We start from the raw sequence: 17,388 nt of genomic DNA on the forward strand, positions 1-17,388 counted from the left end.
GAGAACAAAGAACAGCATGGGGAGCTGGTGGCCTCCTAAGAGGAAAAGAAAGAGAAATCAGAGGGAAAGTGGAAAGGACAGGAAGAGGAAAGGCAAATAGTCAGGGATTCTAAACCCTTTATTCCCTCCTGAAATCTTGGATACACACAGAGAAAAGAGTGACATTTTCTTTCCCTTCCTCAGGCCCCAAAGGTCACTGAGCTGCCAAGCAGTTGATAAACGTAGTGGTTTTTCTTTGGAGCCAGGAGTCACTGATTTGCTCCTTCCTGCTCCGCAAAATTAAAAATCCAAGCCCGACAGTTCAGAGGACCCCTGAAAACACCGCTGGAATTTCCCAGCGTGCTTTAAACAGAAACAGAAGCTTGGCAGGGGAGGGAAGTGCCGTAAGCACCTCTCGGGTCAGGCCAAACCCACTCCTCACAAGGTAATAAGCACTGACTTTCATGAACAAATCCAGAGATTTCCAACCCAGGTCAGCAAAGGGGCCATTTCTCCATTCCTGGCCATCCGCCCACTGGACATTCATTCATTCACATTCACCGATTCATTCACTCATTTGATTAGTCATGCATCAGTCAGTCATTCATGTCAACTTTACGTATGTTGGGTCTTAAGGACTGAGGGATGACTAAAACACGATTTCTAAACCTAAGGGGCTCCCAGCCTACTGTGGGAGGGCGTGGACAGGAAGTGGTGAGATAAATTATATCCAATAACCCTAAGAAAAGGCACCAAGATATGTAGAAGAGACTCCCTGGTGGAACATCTCCATTCACACACAGCTTGCCTGATTCCCTCCCCTGGCTTGTCCTGGAGCCAGGGTCAGGAAGTCCCTGAGGCTGGTGTCCTGGCTCGCTCACTCACCAGCTAGGCACTTTAGGCAAGGCACTTCACCTCCTGTAGCATCAATTTCCTTCTCTGTGAGATGGGTGTCAGGGTCCTACCCTTCAGGATGGTTGAGAAGATGAAAGGAGAAGCTGGAGGGCCTGTGTTTCATAGAGCACCAGCCATAAGGCAGAATCTTGGTGAGTGCCGGCCGGTTTCCTTCCAAGAGCTTGATTATGCCAGCTCTGCTGGGGGCTCCTCTGACTCTCCTGGTGTTTCGCCTTAAACTAAAGTGCCCTCCCCACAGCAGGAGAGTCTGTTTTCTTATGGGTAAAGAGAGAATGAGAAGGTGTCAACCCCTTTTACCACTGCCACAAAATACAAACGAGAGACGAGGTGGCAGAGCACGTGGTAAGCTGTGAAGATGGTCCGGGCATAAAGCACCGTGATTATCTCCAGCCTGCAAGACCTGGCTCTTCTATAAAGCCTTCCTGACTACTTGTCTCTGGTCCTAAGCCAAGTACACGTGGGCCCTCAATTAAAACTTGTTTAGTGGTGTTTCTCATTGTTTCATGTGCACCTGTCACTTTTCCCTTAAAATAACGGTTTTAACCTTAAGATATTCACATATACTGCAATAACGTTTACCACCATAAAGTACTGCAAAATTTTAAATACTAAATTTTTAAATATATTATTTTATCTGATCCTCAAAGCAACCTCATAGAATAAGTATTATTATTCCCATTCTACAGAAGAGAAAACTGAAGCTCCTCCCTCAAGCCCTAAAGTAATAACAGAGCTAGGATTTGAGCTTGGTATGCTGGGCCCCAAAGCCTGGCCCCTTTGTCCCATCTGTGCAGCCCCCTCCATTTTCCTGCCTTAGCAAACAATGAAGACACTGACTAGGTCACATATTTCTCTTGTAACCTCCATGGATAGACTTATCATAGGCTAGATAACTCAATAGCAAACAGTCCCTAAAAGATGGTATTAGCTTTCTTTTGTAACACAAAAACACTTCACACAGCAAAATAACTGAGTTTGAATTCCAGTCCTGTTAATTGTTAGCTGTGTGACTTTGGACAAGTCACTTAACCTCTCTGTGGCCATATTTCAACATCTGTACAATAGGGCCACCAATACAAGAACACGGACATGTAGTGAAAATTAAATAATGAGTGTAATGCACCTGGCAGTGTTTCAGTAACAGTATCCATCTGATTTGAAACGGTGAAACTTGAGTTTAAGAGTTTCATTGGGACATAAGGAGATGTTGATTCCCTAGTTCCAAAATGGTTTGGGGTCACCTTCTCATGAAATAGGGCCTCATTCTTCCCACGTAACTGCCACTTGCCATCATTCATTCATCACTAGGCACAGAAAACCCGGACTCCCATCTCCACCTGCCTTTTATTTGAAATGTCAATTTTTAAAGAGTGGAGAGGTTGGAAACCCAATTTAACAAGCACACTGAAACATTGTTTATTGCCCCCATAAACATGGCTTAGTGAGAATTACGGACTTAATCAGAGTGAACTTATCTCCCGGTGAAAAGGAACACTTTAAATTTCAGAAATGGCACCTTTACTGTGAAAATCTCTTAACTTTTCAAACAAACTACAGGGGGTCTTAACCATATGGGCAGTAAAGGGGTAGCCATTACTGTGATTTGTCTTGCCCAAGAGCCAAGGAGTCCTAAAGATCCATAACAACTTTAAGATCTAGAAAAAATATTTGGAAAGCCACGTTCAGGAGACATGTCTCTAAAAACACCCGAAAGGTCTGCTGAGTGGGAAGTAATGTCTGTCCAGTTGCTAAGAGCTGCCCAAAAGAAAGGCCCCCAGAGTCATTAGAACAGGGGCTATTTCCTAAGCAGCAGCGTTGGGAAAGCATGGCCCTCCTCCTGTGCATAAGATGAAGCATTTAGCAATAGGTCATATCTGGTGACCTGCTTTACAGAAAAGAGGTGCCACCTAAATCCCAAAGGCTGCTAAATGGTTTGAGTGATTTTTTTCTCTTTAAACAAATTATTCCAGAGGATGAGGTCTTGTGAACCCCAACTTCCCAATCTGCAGCTTCATTAGGGCAGCTCTGACCATTCCAGGAAAGGTTTTCATAAAGACATCCCATTTTGCAGAGACTGTATCAGCCTGGATGCCAGAGGCAGGAAAGGCAACAGATATAAAATTTTATTATTTCAATGCCCCAGTAGCAGCCAGGAGGACTTAATGAAATCACCAAGATTTACAATCTGAAATAGCTATTGCACAGACAGATATGATTAAGGGAGCTGAGCCCTCTGACCTTTCAACCCTTTGATCCTCACACAGCAGGTGGCCTGGAGCCCCCTCCTGGGCATCTTCCCTCTCTTCCAGCACTGCTGAACCTTGATGTGCAATAAGCCTGACCCTACACAGGTGACTCTCATGCTGCTTATCGCCAGCAGCTGCTGCTAATGGAACAGCCAAAATCACTTGGCCTCACAGTTCTACCCCGGAGGTGGGGGGAGAGGAATCGGCTCTGTCGTGTCCAAATGGTGCTAAAATGACGTTCAATAATTCAGCCCAAAGTCCACTTGTTTGGCAATGCTTAACGATGTCATTACCAAAAACTGTCCTAGAAGTGGAACTCTGTCTCCTCCAATTTATACTTTGAGTTAGAAAAAAGAATCACCTTTTAAAAGATAAATCACAAATCTCAAAAAAAAAAAAAAAGGAAAAAAATCAACCTCGAAGTCCCAACTGCATCTCTCAGAACTTCCCTAAAACCATGTGCAGCAAATTTATACCAATGAAAATCAAAACAATTTTTGGAAACCTAAAATTGACTGTTTTCAGTTCCATGAAATTTCATTTAAAAAAGCCCATATGCCAAAATGTCCAAATTCTCTTATTTTTAAAAATTGGGATGACTTCCAAAATCATAGCTATCTTTTTCTTCTTTTTTTTTTTCCTTCTAAGCTAAGGATGGGTAGTGCGCATATGTACTTATCAAGCTTCATAATTTAACCCATTCGGCCAGCATAAAATAGTTGCAATCAAATGCTGAAGAGGCAGGATATATTTGTCATCACTGGATCTTTCAAACCTACTGGTGCCAAGGTGTAACATGTTCTGTGTGGTTCAAGACATGCCCCGGAGTCTCGGCAGCTCCAGTCTGAAAGCTTTCAGGGTCCCCCCGCCCCAGATATTTGGGTTTATAGAGGAAAAAATTTTAGGCAGGACACATAAACCTGTGGAATGTTGATAACTTCCAACCACAAAAGAGAACTTTAGTGTCTCTGTTCATCATACGTAGGAAAAACCCTGAGCCAGTGCCTTTGATTGCAAACAAATACAATATGGTGCCCCTCTCTCTCCCTGGTCATTAATGTCTGAATTCAATGGGCAAAGAAAAAAAAAAACCACTTCTTTGGTAGCCTAAGTGGCATATATCTTAAATATTCAACTTTAAATTCATTTTGAAATCAGCTGAGAAGGGAACAATAGGTAAGGAAAGGTTTATAGACTTCAGTTTTAGTCACATGTTTCTCCAAGGAGGTTTAAGTTTAGTACAGACAGCAGTTTATGGAGAAATCAGTTTTGTAGGAGAAAAAGGTATGGTTACTACACAGAGTTTGACTTCTTTGTGTAAAATTATTATTAAGCTAGCTTCTTCAAAGATTAACTATTGGAAATACTTTATTAATAATAATATCTACTGTTAAGTGACAGCCTACTAATGTTCATGGAACTTCAGCCCTATTGTTTTGAACTGTCATCACTCTAAGGCACCTGTCCCCACTCTGCAGATAGGAATGTTAAGGCACACACACACACAAGCTCAGTGACTTTCCAAAGTTGCACATAGACAAATGATGAAGCTGGGATTCAAACTCAGGCTCACTGCCTGTCACCAAAGCCCATGGTCCATCCCCATTTTTCCCAACAAAAGCAAACAAAAATCAAACAAAAAGACCCAAAACAATAATGCAAGACCCATGCGATAATCTGTGCAGAAAATGCTGGTTTTCAGCTTGCTTACACATTGCCGTGGCTCATTTAAAGGCCTTCTGAATCAATTATTTTAGGTCATTAAGAGGAAGTTTAATTTGGTTGACAAACACCCCTACTGTGGTGACCTCACATATCAACAACAAATGCCTGATGGTCACAAACTCGTACCATGAGTCTACTGAGCATGGTGTTAAACAAAACCACATGTGCCCAGATTCCAAGTGGGATTTGACTAGGCCAAGGGTACCGCTCTTCAATCATCACGCTGCTGGTTTCTGAGCTCACACAAGCCCCGCCCCTAATCACTTGCAAGGAGTTTATGAAAAGAAGTCACTAGTCCTATGTGGCTATGCTCAGTTAAAAGTGCCTTTAAGCTAATGTCAATTTATAAAAAGTCACTCATTAAAAAAATACAAAAAGAGGCCGAAAAAGAGGGCAGAGCCAATCCTAAGCAGATGTCTTTTAGCTTGTTTTAAAGAAAAACGATCAGTTCTACATCCATATAATATAGATACATGCACATAGTAGTCCTCCCTGCTTTCCACAGCTTCAGCTACCTGTGGTCAGTCATGGTCCAAGAATCTTGTGAAAAATTCTGGATATTTTGAGAGAAAGAAAGAGATCACATTCACATAACTTGTATTACAGTATAGTTATAATTATTTTATTTTGTATTAGTTATTATTAATCTCTTACTGTGCTTAATTTATAAATTAAACTTCATCATAGGTATGTTTGTGTAGGAAAGAACATAGTATATATGAGTGGGGCAAAACTAGGTTTATAGTTGTGCATATGCAAAACAGAGTTTATTCTTGTATCATTCTTTACTAATTATTATATTATTTTTCCATATAAACAACTGTAAACCTACGTATAGGGTTTAGGACTATCCATGGTTTCAGGTATCCACTGGTGGTCTGGGAATGTATCCCATGCAGATAAGGGGGGGAACTACTGTAGGAACTTCCATTTTGGGGTACCTGACACATGGTAGACACTAAATTTCCTCATTAACTCCTCACTAAATCGCTTATGAAGTGAAGAATCTACCCATTTTATCAGAGAGGAGTCTGAGGCTCAAAGAGGCACCTTAACATCCCATCTGCAAAACGTGCAGGCCCTCAAAGTGGTGACACTTAGAAATCACAGGCTCCGGTGCAAGGTATATTGGTAGACCTTCATTCAATGGTTGGTATTATTAATAAGTATTCCTGATAGGCATCTCTAAAGAGGATAACATAATAGTAATTCTGTACAAAGTGGTCAAACTGTGTGGCAGTAACCACACCTTTATCTCCCTGCTAAACTGATCTCTCCTCTGAACAAAGGTGTGTGTTTTGAGTCACCTAGTAGTGGTGGGCACAGAATTTGAATCAGGTCCACATAACGTAGAGCCCAAGAGCTCTTTCCATTCTGCTACATAGATTCTGGCATGCTACTCCTTAATCTGACAGGAATTTGATTAGTTCAAGCTTCTCTTAATAAAAATGTGTAAACTTGATGTTTTCTTTGAAGTGAGTTTTAACATTGCTAAATGGAACCTACGTATAATGACTGGCTAGGTGATGATGGGAAAATTGGAAAACAAAAGCATCAATGATGGTTTCATATTTTCTACTGGGATTCTCCCTCAAAAATTACTCAGTTTTTTTTCTAAAATATAACAGGCTTATCTCATCTCACAAGAGAACATTTCGGTCACAACAAATTAGACTGAAAATGTACTGACTGCAAGAGATACTTCAATCAGCAAGAAGTACTTGTTCCCTTTGATGACATAAATTACTACTACAGCTTTAAATTGTTTTATATTAACTAATTCCAACATTAGGGTAAGTGATATTTAAGAATCACACTCATTTTAAATGCAGATGCAAAGAGGAAGGAGCTCCCAGGGGAAATCCATCAGGTGAAATCCAGGACCATCTGAATGCTCTGGATGAGACAGAGACTCACATGTGATGGTTTCACATGATAATGTAATTTTAATTTTACTGATGAGAGAATGGAGCCGTGGGAAGGCTAAGGAACCCAGCTCGAGTCACAAGTATACTCAGAGCTTTTCTCTGGGGGAACAGGAGGCTACCAGACTAGAGCTCCCCCTTCCCCGCCAGAGGCCATCCTGAGAAGGAAAGGCTCAGGCAAAGGCCAAAGGTGGGGGCTCTCTACCTAGGACTGGGGCAGGGAGGGCAAATCCACACAGCCTGACGGGAGGGTGGGTGCACAGGGCAGGGGCTCTGGGGGCTGAGGGACTGAGTGCAAATTATATTACCTCTCTGAGCCTCAGCTTCCTCCACTTGCAAATACAGCTATCGCATACTATGAAGAGAGATTCTGAGAAACGCTCACAAGCGAAAAGAAGTAAAGCGTCCAGCACAGTGTTTGGTGTTGAGGGGGGGACTCAGAAGATGTTGGTTTCCTTCAGCCCCCTCCCTTTCTTGCTAAAGCTCTCCCCATGAACCGATGATGGAAACTACCAGGTGGAATTTTTCATGCATGTGTCACCTTCTTATAAAGCAGGAATATAATTACTTAGAGCTAGAAAATAGCTCTCACATGCAATTTCTCAATTCTTGGGAAGACCCATAAGCAAGTCACCACTGATAACGGAATATAAATAGGGCTCAGAGTTCTGCATCAATCACAGCATTAACAAGTGTGCACTACAGCTAACTACTGTCTACCTGTGGAGTCCCGCAAAGAAGCAAAATGGTACAATGGCAAACAAGAAACACTCTTCTTCACTATGAAACTGTTTAGAAACACTCGTCTTCACTCACTATGAAACTGTTTAAAAATAAATATCCCCCAAATGAACAAAGGATTAAAGACTTTCTATGCTGGGGGAAAAATAAGGATCAAAAAGACCAAGAGGAACTCTGCCTTGGCACCTGGATGCCATCCCCGGGGTGGAGGCTCTGCGCTGCTGCAAGCGCTTGGTGTACCTGCAAAACTGGCTTCTAGGAGCCCCAGCTAAGCCCCCCCAGATGCAGAATGGTGAGAAGGGAGAGGACTACTGTGAGCTTGGCCTGTGTCTTCGTGCACCCGTCCCACGCCTCCTGAAATTGCAACGGAGGGGAGAGGTAGTGAGCTCCTGCGGACATGGTACCTGGGTCTCACTCCCCCTGTTCCTACTGCCTGGAACTATCACTTAGTATATTACCTAAATTTATACCCACAAACTAGGCTGTGGAAACACTATCTAATTCATAAAAAGTAGTTGGAAACAGAGAGGAAAAGTCAGAATCTAGTAAAAGTGGTGCTTAAAACCTCGAAGAAAGTCATCACTACAACACTTCTGCCACGGCTAGGTAGCAAGGGAACCATTTGGAAGCTTGGGTTTGGGACGCTAACACATCTGAATTTTATATACATGGTCGTGGTGTGTAATTTACTTAAGAATTACCTTGATCTTTACAAATATCAATTTACTTTATTAACATGGTTAAGCAGTTTCCAAGCATTTTATATGGAAGGACTGTGTTTCTAATGGCCCAGAAGGAGAAGGCCTGACCATGTCCCTCCCCTATTTACACTCTTCAATGGCTCTCTGTTGCCCTATAAAGTTCAGACTCTTTAACGCGGCTTACAAGGCCCTGGATGGCTGGCCCTTGCCTGCCTGCCTGAGCTCTCCTCTCTCGCTTCAGCCTTAGCTTCCTATCAGGCACTGAACTTCTCACACTTCCTGGGAAACTCCATGGGCAACGCTTCAGGTCTTTGTAGATGCCATTACCTATTCCCCTGGATGAATTCTTATTTATCTGTTAGGTGTCAGTGTAGGCATTCCCTTCCTCTGACAAGCACAGCCCTGAAGGCTAGGTTCGGTGTCTCCCCTCCCAGAGCTTATGGCATCCCAAATTCACTACAATTACTTTCTGCTTGTCTACATCTGCTCAAAACAAAACTCCGCAAAGGTGGGATTACGTCGCATTCATCATTCTGCATAGGCCTCTGGCACGGGGCTGTCGCTGCTACCCAGAAGGAGCGCCGGCCGTCATTACTGTTGAAGGGGAGGTTCACTGCACATCCACCACAGGCCGCACATGCTGGACATACACAGGACTCACGTACGTAATCCTTACCACAATCCTAGGATAGATACCAACCGCTACTACGGATGAAGAAACTAACACACAAAGACAAAAGTATCATGGCTTACGTTACCCCAGAAGGGCAGTGGTCAAGCAGAGGACTGTTAGTGCATTTATCAAATTCTACAAAAGCGCCACTCCCATCCCTGGTACAATGAATGCCTCTGGTACTGCAAACCTGGAGAAAATAGGGCAGGCACCAAATAATTTTGTTCAAACTCTTTTTCCCTAGGAAATGAGAATGACGATGATGATCCTTGGAACCCAAACATCCCTGAAACACAATTTTATAGCCATCAACTTAACTATGTAAATAGCTTTAAGGCCAGTGACAAAATAAAAACAGCAATGCTTGTTGGTCTTTGTTGAATTCTTTAGGTGCCACTCTGCTAGACACCCAATAATCCTATCTCCCTGGATCCTCCAACAACCCTCTAGGGGAGGTATAGCCATTGCCCTCATTTTACAGGTGAGAGAGAAGCTCAGAGGTTGATTACCTCGCCTAAGGTCACACAGCAGTAAGTGATCCCCAGCCCACCTGTTGACCTATTCCCTTCACTGCCTCTCTTGTCTAGGGGGTGCTTCATTTTCAGGCTAACTTGAGCCCCTATCTGGAACTATGCCATTGCTACCACCTTTCTTTCCTCTTTCCTGACCATTCCGCCACCAGGAATGATATAAAATACCCTGATGTCACTCTGAGGCCTGTACACCAAGCAATGTTTGTGAAGCTTACAAAGGAAGGTTTTCATTTATCAAAAAGGGGAAGCACCAGCTACAAGACATGACCTGGTACTTGCTACCAGACGTGGCACAGAAGAGGGGCTACAGAAACATCTCCTGAGCTAAACCGAGGCTGAGAGAATGGAAGGAAACAGTCACTGTGCAATCTGGCCATGTTTTGGTATTTCCTAGCTGTCAGCTAACATGATCATCTTCTCCAAGAAGAAACTAGGTCAAAGCCAAAACCTTGGCTGTCCTGCTAACCTACCACTAGACTCGAAGTAACATTTGCTTAAATAAGAGAATGATATAAAAAGGCAGAAGGGGGGATAAGAATGATGATGACCTATATATGTGTCACTTTAGAAAAGTGATTTTCAACAGGTGTGCCACGGCACACGGATGTGCTGCAAGAATTTTAAAAACATGCAATATCTGACTAAATAGGGTGCTGCTGTCTTTTCCCTCAGATTGTCAAATTAAAAAATGACAACAGCCAACACAACAATAGCCTTCTGGTGTGAATGAGTAAAAATTATATTTTTTGTCAGATTGGCAAAATTTTTTGGTGTGCCCCAGAAGTTTAGTAATTAGCTTATGTGTGCTGTGATGTGGAAAAGGTTGAAAATCGCTGCTTTAAAAGGAAGGCAGACTCTAAGGTGACTAGGTTACCATTTAACAAATAGCAAGGGCACCCTGTAAAAGCACAAAGACTAGAATTAGGTCTTCCCCCAAAATAACCTTTTTTCAAATGAGAACGCTAGGGTATAACTTATATTTCTTTTTGTGCAACAAATTTGAGTGTCATAAAAATGGTTAAAAAGTCTTCCTATGGTAGCTTTTTCTAAACTTTTATGAACATCTGCCACATTCATTTGAAGTTTAAAAAATTCTGGCACATATGCAAAGGCATAATAAGGTGCCTATAGCTTTCAAGAAAAAATAACAAGACAGTCAAAAATAAGCCTTTTGCTGAATTGCCAGTAAGAAAACTAGTATGCGGGAAGAGACGGGCCTTCCTGAGCTCCTTCTCCAAAGAACTCTCTCCTTTGGCCCCAGGTACGAGCCCCTCCTTTAGTACCACAGCCCACAGCTCCTGGAAGAAATCTCACGGGAAGCATCCCTCTCATCTGATGGGTATAACAGAACCACATAAACCCAATCAAAAGGCACAACCAGAGCACTCCAAGTCTGAGTTGAAATCCATAGGAGGAGATCAGAAGACTAAATCCCAAGATTGCTAGTTCATGGCTGCCTAACACACCCAGGAAATGCTACTTTGTTCAGAAAGTGTCTTAGCAGGCTTCAAGTGTGGGGTGATTATTTTTCTTTTTCTTTTAGTGCTGACAACATAGGAGTCCAGCATGGCGTACTCCTCTCCTACTTTGGCTAATTGACAGGGATAAGATTTATCTTCGTCAGTTCTTCTTGAATCTTCTTGCTTAGAGCCTTTCAAAGGCTGAGCAGAGTTGAACTACACCCATTCACTTAAGTGCAAAACTGACTCAAGTTTTAGCTTGAAGATTTGTGTGTATTTTGCATTGCTTGCTTTACTAACAAAAGGCCTTGTTTTAAATTACTTATAATCATATAAAAGTAAAAAATTTGCTCTGTTCATCTTTACAATGCTGGGATCTCGGGCAACAGTGGTGCCTGCTGGAGGACTCTGAATGTGCTCTGGATTCCAGCTTCCCAAGTACTCCCTCAACCCTTCTTTACAAAAAGTACCTGCTTGGGTCCTGCTAGGTGCTGAGGATACCATGGCAAATGAAGCATGGTCCTCGTTCCCAAAGAACCCATGCTCCCAGGGATGGTGAAGAGAAGCAAACAACTATCACCCAGAGCAAGAGGTACAGTGAAAGCTGATTAAAAAATAAGAGGATTTCTTAAAAGAGCTAGAGAAGGGCAGGGCTTAGCCATGCAGAGGTGTGGGGATGGCAGCAGGGGCAGGGATCCATGAGCACACCAGCTAACAAGGAACGGTGAGAAGACAAAGGCTTGACAGCAGTGAAGAGACTGAGAACTCAGGGGCAGCGCAGAAGGAAACTGGAAGGCAGGCCACTAAAGGCAGAGTGACCCAGTGGCAGTCAACCCACTAAATGCTGAGACTATGAACTGAATTTTATTTTCACCTTCAGACCTCCAGGACCTAGCAAAATGTGTGGAACATAAGAGGCCTTCATTTTGCTTAGCAAACAAATGAATAAGGCTTTAGAAGAATCCAAGAAAAGTGAAGAAAATGTTAATGAAGGCAGTAAGGAAAAACAGGGCGAGAGACATATCAGAGACTTGGTGACTGTTTAGAAAGAAAGAACAAGGAAGAGGGGCACTCAGCGATGCTCAGTGTGTTCCACTCTGGTGACACTGGGACTCAGGCAGTGGTGCCATTCACAGGGACTGGGAACACTGGAAGGACCGCGAAGTAGCTTGGTGTGCCCATGTGTTCGGGGAACACTGAGTTTGAGACATCTATGGTACAGGTAGGTGAAGCAGAACTGGCACTTGACACGCGTGGACCTGCGCTCAGAGAGAGGCATGCTCCTGTTAGAAGCATAGCTGAAAGTGACTGGCATTACCTTGGTAGCTGAAATAAAAAGCCTTTGGCAAGATGACTCGAGGGCACGCACAGAAGAAAAACAGGGCAAGACAAGAAACTTGGACAATGCTGAAGGTAAAGGGACGTGAAAAGGAACAGAAAAAGCCTTGCTAGAGCAGGCTGGTGGGCAGGAGGAGAGACAGAAAGGAGCTGTGGACTCCAATAGACCAAATGGTCTTTGGATTAGTGTTTCAAACTCTGTAACAATTGGCACCAAAACCAAAGGCCTATTAGAAAGTGTTCAATTTAAATTTTTCACACGGGAGCTTTGGATACACCCCCAAACTTGACAAACAAAGGTAAAACACAGAAGAAATCTCTTCAATCTGATCTGAATACACCAGCCGAGACAGTCCACAAACTGTGTGCTGTATGTGCTCAGGGCTGGGTGATGACAAGGAGGAACTGTTAACAGAATGCAGGAGCCACATGGCCGTCCTGTCAAATTAGAAATTTGAGCAGATTTCTGTGGTCTATTTTGATCAAGATTCTCAATGTCAAACAAACAGGTTTTTCGATAACCAACTTGTTTCATTTTCGTAAGCACAATAGCACAGTGTGCAACAGTTAGCGAAGAAGCAGGTGGTCCTCGTCGACGTGAAATGAGGGGAACAGAAGAAGAGAAGTAGCACTTCCTTTAAGACATGCAAAGCATCATCACAGACGGATATGGCTTTAGATTTTCCCTCTGAGAGCTTAGCTCCTGTGCAGAGCAGGCGAGCCCCCCAACTCCCACCCCACTTTGCTCTGGTACAAATTTAAGCTCTCTCCTGAGGAGGGAAAAGCTTAGGGTTCAGATCTACAAACCAGTGGCACTTACAAAAGCACAAATAAATCCTGTAAAAGAATTGCTATCTAATTGGTACAGCCACGCAGAAAGCAATCTGGCATCAGATTCATAGTTTTGACCAAGCATTTCTACATTAGGGATTTTAGCTAAGGAACTAAGTCAAAATGCAGATAAAACCTTATGCATAAAGATGATCACTGAAGTGCTATTTATATTAGTGAAAAATTATAAACAACCTAAGTGTCCTACAATAATAAAAAAATGGTTAAGTTGTGATATATCCAAACTGTGGAATAACAGGTAGCAAACTAAAAATTGTTCTTACTGAGAACAAATAAAAACATGTAGAAATACCCATACCATAATATTAAATGACATATAAAAACATAAAATTATATATAAAACACCCATCAATTATGTACATTTATACGAAACATATATTCATAAAACAAAGACTAAGAGGAAAATAATAAAATCCTAAATGGCTGAATTTAGAATGGTATTGCAGATAATTTTCCTCTTTATACTTTTATATACTTTTTATACCACATTTTCTATAATAAAACGTGAAATATCGTTCTAGTGGTTGAGAAAAACATTTTAAAAAGCAAATCATTTCCCTTCCTTGTTCAAATCCTTGAGGACCTTTTTGCTCCCACCTCTTTGAACTTCATTCCCTCGCCCATGAGAACTGACAGTCTCCAGGCGAAGAGGAAAAGCACTGGAACCAAGGGCCCCGGGGCAAGGGTCAAGCTGAGCGCCCAGCTCTGTGCACCTGGGGTGGGGGGAGGGAGTGCGCTCCCACGTGGAGAGCTGTGAGCCCACAGACCGCGTCTTTTCCACTGCTACCCAGCAAAACAACACAGCAAGTAGAGACATCTGGGGAGGAAAGGAGCCGACTTACCTCCATTAAACTCAAATGGATTCCTATGAGGTAGGGCATGGGAGCACTGTGAAGAGAAACAGAGACACATAGCCACTTTAATGTCTGTTGCTTCTGACAGAAAATTACAGATGGTTCACTATTTGGAGAAAAACTGTTTTAATAAACGTATGCACAGTTACATTTCCTTTCACAACAAAAATCCTAATGTGACATTTTGTTCCCAAGCCTAGAAACGTCAGAAGAATTTCAAACTGCAGGCGGCACTGGGAGCCGCACGGGTGGTGGGAAGACAACCGACACTGGCGTTAGCCCCTAAATCGCAGCTAGGCAACCGCATGGCCTCAGCTGCCTTATCTTTAAAATGGGATCTTGGAAGAGAACTGGTGGGCTGCTATCAGAGTGAAAGAAAGCATACATTGAGTGAGTAGTGCAGATCCTGGTACAAATGGGAACTCTTATTGCCACAATTACAACAGAAAAAGCAGTTGACAAGGTTGAATAGAGAATTTTTTATTTGCTCTTTCCTCTGCCATTGAGAGATGTGACCTCACGGTCCTCTCTGATCCAACAAAGCTCATGGAGAGCTACAGCACACGTGCCATCTGATGCCACCACAATTCACAAAGCCCTTTCCAATTATTTCATTTGCAGGGTAATGGTTTCCTAAGCTGGTGACTGAGCAGGAGATGAGAACCCAACTCCAAAGGTTTGAAAAGTTGGGCATTATGGATTGACTGACTTCTGTGTGCCCGCGTGCACACACACATTATCATCTATGATGTTACTTACCAATGATAAGTGTGCTACGTATTATATGAGGAAGTTCAAACTCATCTTTCCTAATCCACACAACTACCATACAAGGGAGGTATTATCCCCATTATACAGAGGACATAGGCCCAGAGAGCTTAAATCACGTATCTAATGCTACAGAACAAAGTAAATGACAAACCTAGAACGTGACTTCAAAGTTTCTTCCTCTGTGCCACACAGACTTCGTAATACTGAACCTAAAATCCCAGGCCCTCCTCGTACACAACCTTTTCCTTGGAGATAGGAGATTAAGGTCAAGGAGTAGGGAGGGAGGGAACGATTGGCAACTTTTCTGTACGAACTTCCGGTGTGTGATACATCCCTCAAAAGGTGCAAAAGGGTGTTTAGTGAGCCTACAGGAAAGACACCTGGCTCAGACTGAGGTGACCAGGTTCCTTTTCTCTGGGGCAGCTGGGAGTAAACTTACAGGATGGCTTTCCTGGAAACCAGGCTGGGGAAATGAGGAGTGGGAAGAAATGAGAACGGAGAGGTGTGCTTTCAATTTAATACAAAGGATTTTAGGCTTTTATCCTGAAAGCAATGGGTAGGCAATGAAGGTTTTAAATATTAGATGTGCATTTTAAAATTGCTCAAACATTTAAAAATAAGAAAAGGCACAATTCCCTCATTACCATTCGACAAATAAAATTCTTCAAGCAAAAACCATTCCCCAGAATATAAAATGTCCTCCTTACTACAGATCTCAGCAGTAACATATCTTGGGATCCTGTAAAACAGACTTGAATATTAGCAGCACAGTTTGGGAACTATTCTTCTAGAAGACTTTTGTATTTGACAATAGCCAAAGAAAGAACTACACACACAACTGCAGTGAAAGTGGAGTTGTCTTTTTTCTTTCTTCTTCTCTCTTTTAAAAAAAAGGTATCTGCTGTGCACATTCAGCTTCTCTTCGCTTCCAGGGGCAAGGAAATGCCCTACGATATTTTTTTTTTCACTTAAACTGTAAACCATTAGTTTAGCTGCCAGCTACACAAATGCTCAAACTTCCCAGTGTGCCTGGCTCTGCTACCCAAGTTTTTTCCAGTGTACACTGAAATGAATGTGTTTCTAATTAAGTAGCTTCAGGAAAACGACAGCTTCAATGTCAAAAATACAAAGTCTGAACCCTGGCAGGAAGTCTTAAGACTACAAATGTCTCATCTAGTGGAACCTTGCCTAATATAATGAAAGGAAGCAGGAAGAGTGCAGAAATCCAAAAAAAAAAAAAAATGGACACTTACGAATGTGTCAAGAAGCACAGCTTAACACATAGGAGGGAGAAAAACTCAAATCCGTAATATTTAACCAAATCTTATCAACTTTTCCAGTCCCTACGTTCAATCATGCAATTGACCAATGACCCTGAGTTTTAATTAGCATTTCAGAACTGAAATTAAAAAAAAAAAGAACGCACAGAAAAAGGCATTTCAACAATTGTGAGAAAATACCTACTGCAAAGCCCCTGTATAATTCAATACAAACACAGGCCCTCATCTGAAAAAGAAATATTCCCTAGAATTTTAAATATGAGGTTTTAATGCCATGCCCTTTTGTCCTGCAGTAAAAGGGACATCCTGAGAGGAAGAGGAGTCTTACAGAAAGGACCGTAAGAAGGGACAAAGTGGCGCTCACTCTTCAGCATCATTAGGTAAGCCTTTTCTGAAGCCCAATAATTTTCCAAAGAGTAATTATGGCCTATCATAGAGATGTAGTTTCTAGCCAAGTATTGTTAGGGCTGCTACAGCTCTGTATTTAGAAAATATTTAAAACACATTTATTCTGAAATCACAGCAGCTCCATGTTTTATACGAATGCAAATTTAGACAAATACCTTTTACACTGTTATTTGCTTACAAAGCCTCAAACACTTCCCTGAATCTACTGCATTTTTGCTCTATATATACACTAATTACAAATTCCAAGTGGGAAGAAGGGCGGGAAAAAGAAACCCGGAATTTCCTTAACATCTCAATGTAGCAAATATGTAACTGGGTAATTCTAGGTGTGTTCTGAAAATAATTTCTATTCTCATTATACAATACCTCACTAGTCATTACTGCTACCACCTCATTTTCTTTCAAAACCTATTTTCTATGGCTTTTTATTGTAAAGAGAAAATTTTCTGGGGAAAAGAAATCACTCACCCATGATCATGTCATCTTAATCCAACTACTTTTATTTTTGTATTGTTCTCCTCCAATATTGGCTGACATTAACATTTTTTTTCCTCTTAATAATACTCTTTATTATAAAAAGTTTTTTTATTGTTGTTGAAATACAGTTGTCTCCATCTCCCCCCACTACTCCCCCCCACCCCAGCCATCCCCACCTCCCACCCTCGACCCTACCCTCCTTTGGCTCTGTCCATGGGGCCTTCATACGTGTTCCTTGACAACCCTCCTCCTTTCCCCCCATTATCCCTTCCTACATCCCCTCTGGTTACTGTCTGTTTTTAACAAACATTTTATATCTTTGAAGTTATAGGGTGCATATATTTTACTGTTTTCTCCTTGGCTTCAGTGATATTTCTCATATGTTTACTACAATTTTGTGATTATTTTAAAAACTGTGTAATATTCCACAAAGTATGGATGTACCATGATTTACTGAACACGATTCTTAGAATCGTGTTCATTTAGTTGCATCCATTCTTTCCACTGTTT

The 17,388-nt window shown here is 42.0% G+C and overlaps 1 protein-coding gene across 8 annotated transcripts in view; it reads right to left on the reverse strand.

The window, feature by feature from the left end:
* Positions 1 to 17,388, reverse strand: part of DENND1A (DENN domain containing 1A) — a 490,983-nt gene that overhangs the window by 182,940 nt on the left and 290,655 nt on the right. For all 8 annotated transcript variants that reach the window (XM_036022196.1, XM_028530073.2, XM_036022199.1 and 5 more), the window contains one exon: positions 13,931 to 13,976. In XM_036022196.1, coding sequence (XP_035878089.1) covers positions 13,931 to 13,976 — 46 coding nt within the window. The remainder of the gene's footprint in view (positions 1 to 13,930; positions 13,977 to 17,388) is intronic.

Source organism: Phyllostomus discolor, chromosome 3 (assembly GCF_004126475.2).
Source record: "Phyllostomus discolor isolate MPI-MPIP mPhyDis1 chromosome 3, mPhyDis1.pri.v3, whole genome shotgun sequence".
In the NCBI taxonomy this organism is placed as follows: domain Eukaryota; kingdom Metazoa; phylum Chordata; class Mammalia; order Chiroptera; family Phyllostomidae; genus Phyllostomus; species Phyllostomus discolor.